Here is a 1579-nt window from a genome sequence, read left to right on the forward strand (position 1 = left end):
CGAATATATTAAAGTCCAATAAGGAATATTTTAGAGAAAACTTATTCAGTAGTTGACTGTAAGACTACTAGACTGTTACTAGCAAAAAAAAATTTTAATTGATTTGTTTTTAATCTTTTTTTATTATTTTTTGAAAAAATATCTGCCATTCCATATATTTCTTTCCAAGTTGTATAGACTCCATTACAGGTGTGTAGATGCACACAGTTTTTATTGGAGGCTTAAAAAAAACTCATCTTTCCAATGAGTACTTTTATTTTGACAGTCGATGTTTTGTATTATTATAATCTTTAAAAATTGTCAATATATATGTATGTACATTATATACATAAAACTTTTAACTTAATAAATTTAATATATCGCGCGCGTGAAATACATATCATCCTTATTTCGACATTAGAGCGAGAGAAGATGATACTGCCGACAATTTAAGAAATCATGTGCATGCTTGTCGTGCTTGCTTACTCGTGCCCAACAAACTAAATTCTTAATTAAAAAAAAGACACGTATAGTATATGTATGTATGTAACTTACGAGTGAAATCATTGGCGAGACAAGCACCCCATTCCTGCTTGGATAGTTTTAAATCCCGATTTAGGTCGCACGTGCGGGCGAACGTGCGTGCGCACTTCTTCGGTCTCACCGCCTTCTTGGCGAGTCTTCTGAGCTCCTTGTACTCAGCCTTATCTAAGTAGCCGTCCGCGTTCTGGTCCAGCATAAGAAATTTCCACGACAACACCCGTTCGACATTCTTATCATCTATCAACAGGAAAGCAATGTAGTTGGCCATATGCGAGATATAATTAAGAAATTACGTGTGCTAACGTGTGTGGTCGATATCGATACGAGCTTGCAATTTGAATTATCTTTTTTAAAGTTGTTACAAGCTCGCTCGCTCGATCTTATCTGATTGGGATCTGCAGTTGGTCGATTTATAATTATCGATTTATAATCGGAAGAGATCGATTAATCATAAATTATATATGTATATTCTTAACGCGATTGCTCATGTCGCTTATAGAGCTTACCCTCAGCGGATATGTTAGTCCGCCTGTATTCAATTTTGAAGTTCTCGATGAGATTTCCATTAAACTTGGACTTTTCGGTACGATCGCACGTATTTCGATGTCTATTGCTAACGTACTGACTACGTTGCTTCCTACCGACTGCAGGTGAGCGTCGCTTTTGGCCACTCCTAGTAGAAGCAGCAGCAGGTCTGGAACCGGCTCTCAAACATCTTGGTTTTTTGTATCTTACCGTTGTATCGGGCAACGGCCGGCCTTGCGGCGTTACGCACCAACAATACTCGGTCTCCGCGTGACACTGAACCGGCGCATATGTTCCATCGGGTCGGCAGGCAGGCCGTACGCCCTGTCGAGCGGTCAGTCTTGCTGAGAAGCACGCCGGGGTTTCTGAATAAAAGTCATACATGTCTTGTCATGTCACTCGTTCAACTTGACTTTCATCTATTGCAACGTACCTATTATACATATATCTATATGAGCCACAACAGACAGTTTAATTTTAATTTCTGTATCTAATAGACAAAAATCTGCAATTTGAAAGAGAGAGAGAGAGA

General features: G+C 38.9%; 1 protein-coding gene across 1 annotated transcript; it reads right to left on the bottom strand.

The window, feature by feature from the left end:
* Window positions 1-24: 24 nt before the first annotated feature.
* On the bottom strand, window positions 25-1508 carry LOC105462047 (SPARC-related modular calcium-binding protein 2-like). Its single transcript, XM_011708572.1, has 2 exons — window positions 1029-1508; window positions 25-759 (listed from the first exon to the last, which is right to left on the bottom strand). The coding sequence occupies exons 1-2, from the start codon at window positions 1429-1431 to the stop codon at window positions 488-490; spliced, it is 675 nt and encodes a 224-aa protein (XP_011706874.1). The 5' UTR covers window positions 1432-1508; the 3' UTR covers window positions 25-487.
* Window positions 1509-1579: the final 71 nt, after the last annotated feature.

This window comes from Wasmannia auropunctata, unplaced genomic scaffold, assembly GCF_000956235.1.
Source record: "Wasmannia auropunctata unplaced genomic scaffold, wasmannia.A_1.0 LD272179.1, whole genome shotgun sequence".
NCBI lineage: Eukaryota > Metazoa > Arthropoda > Insecta > Hymenoptera > Formicidae > Wasmannia > Wasmannia auropunctata.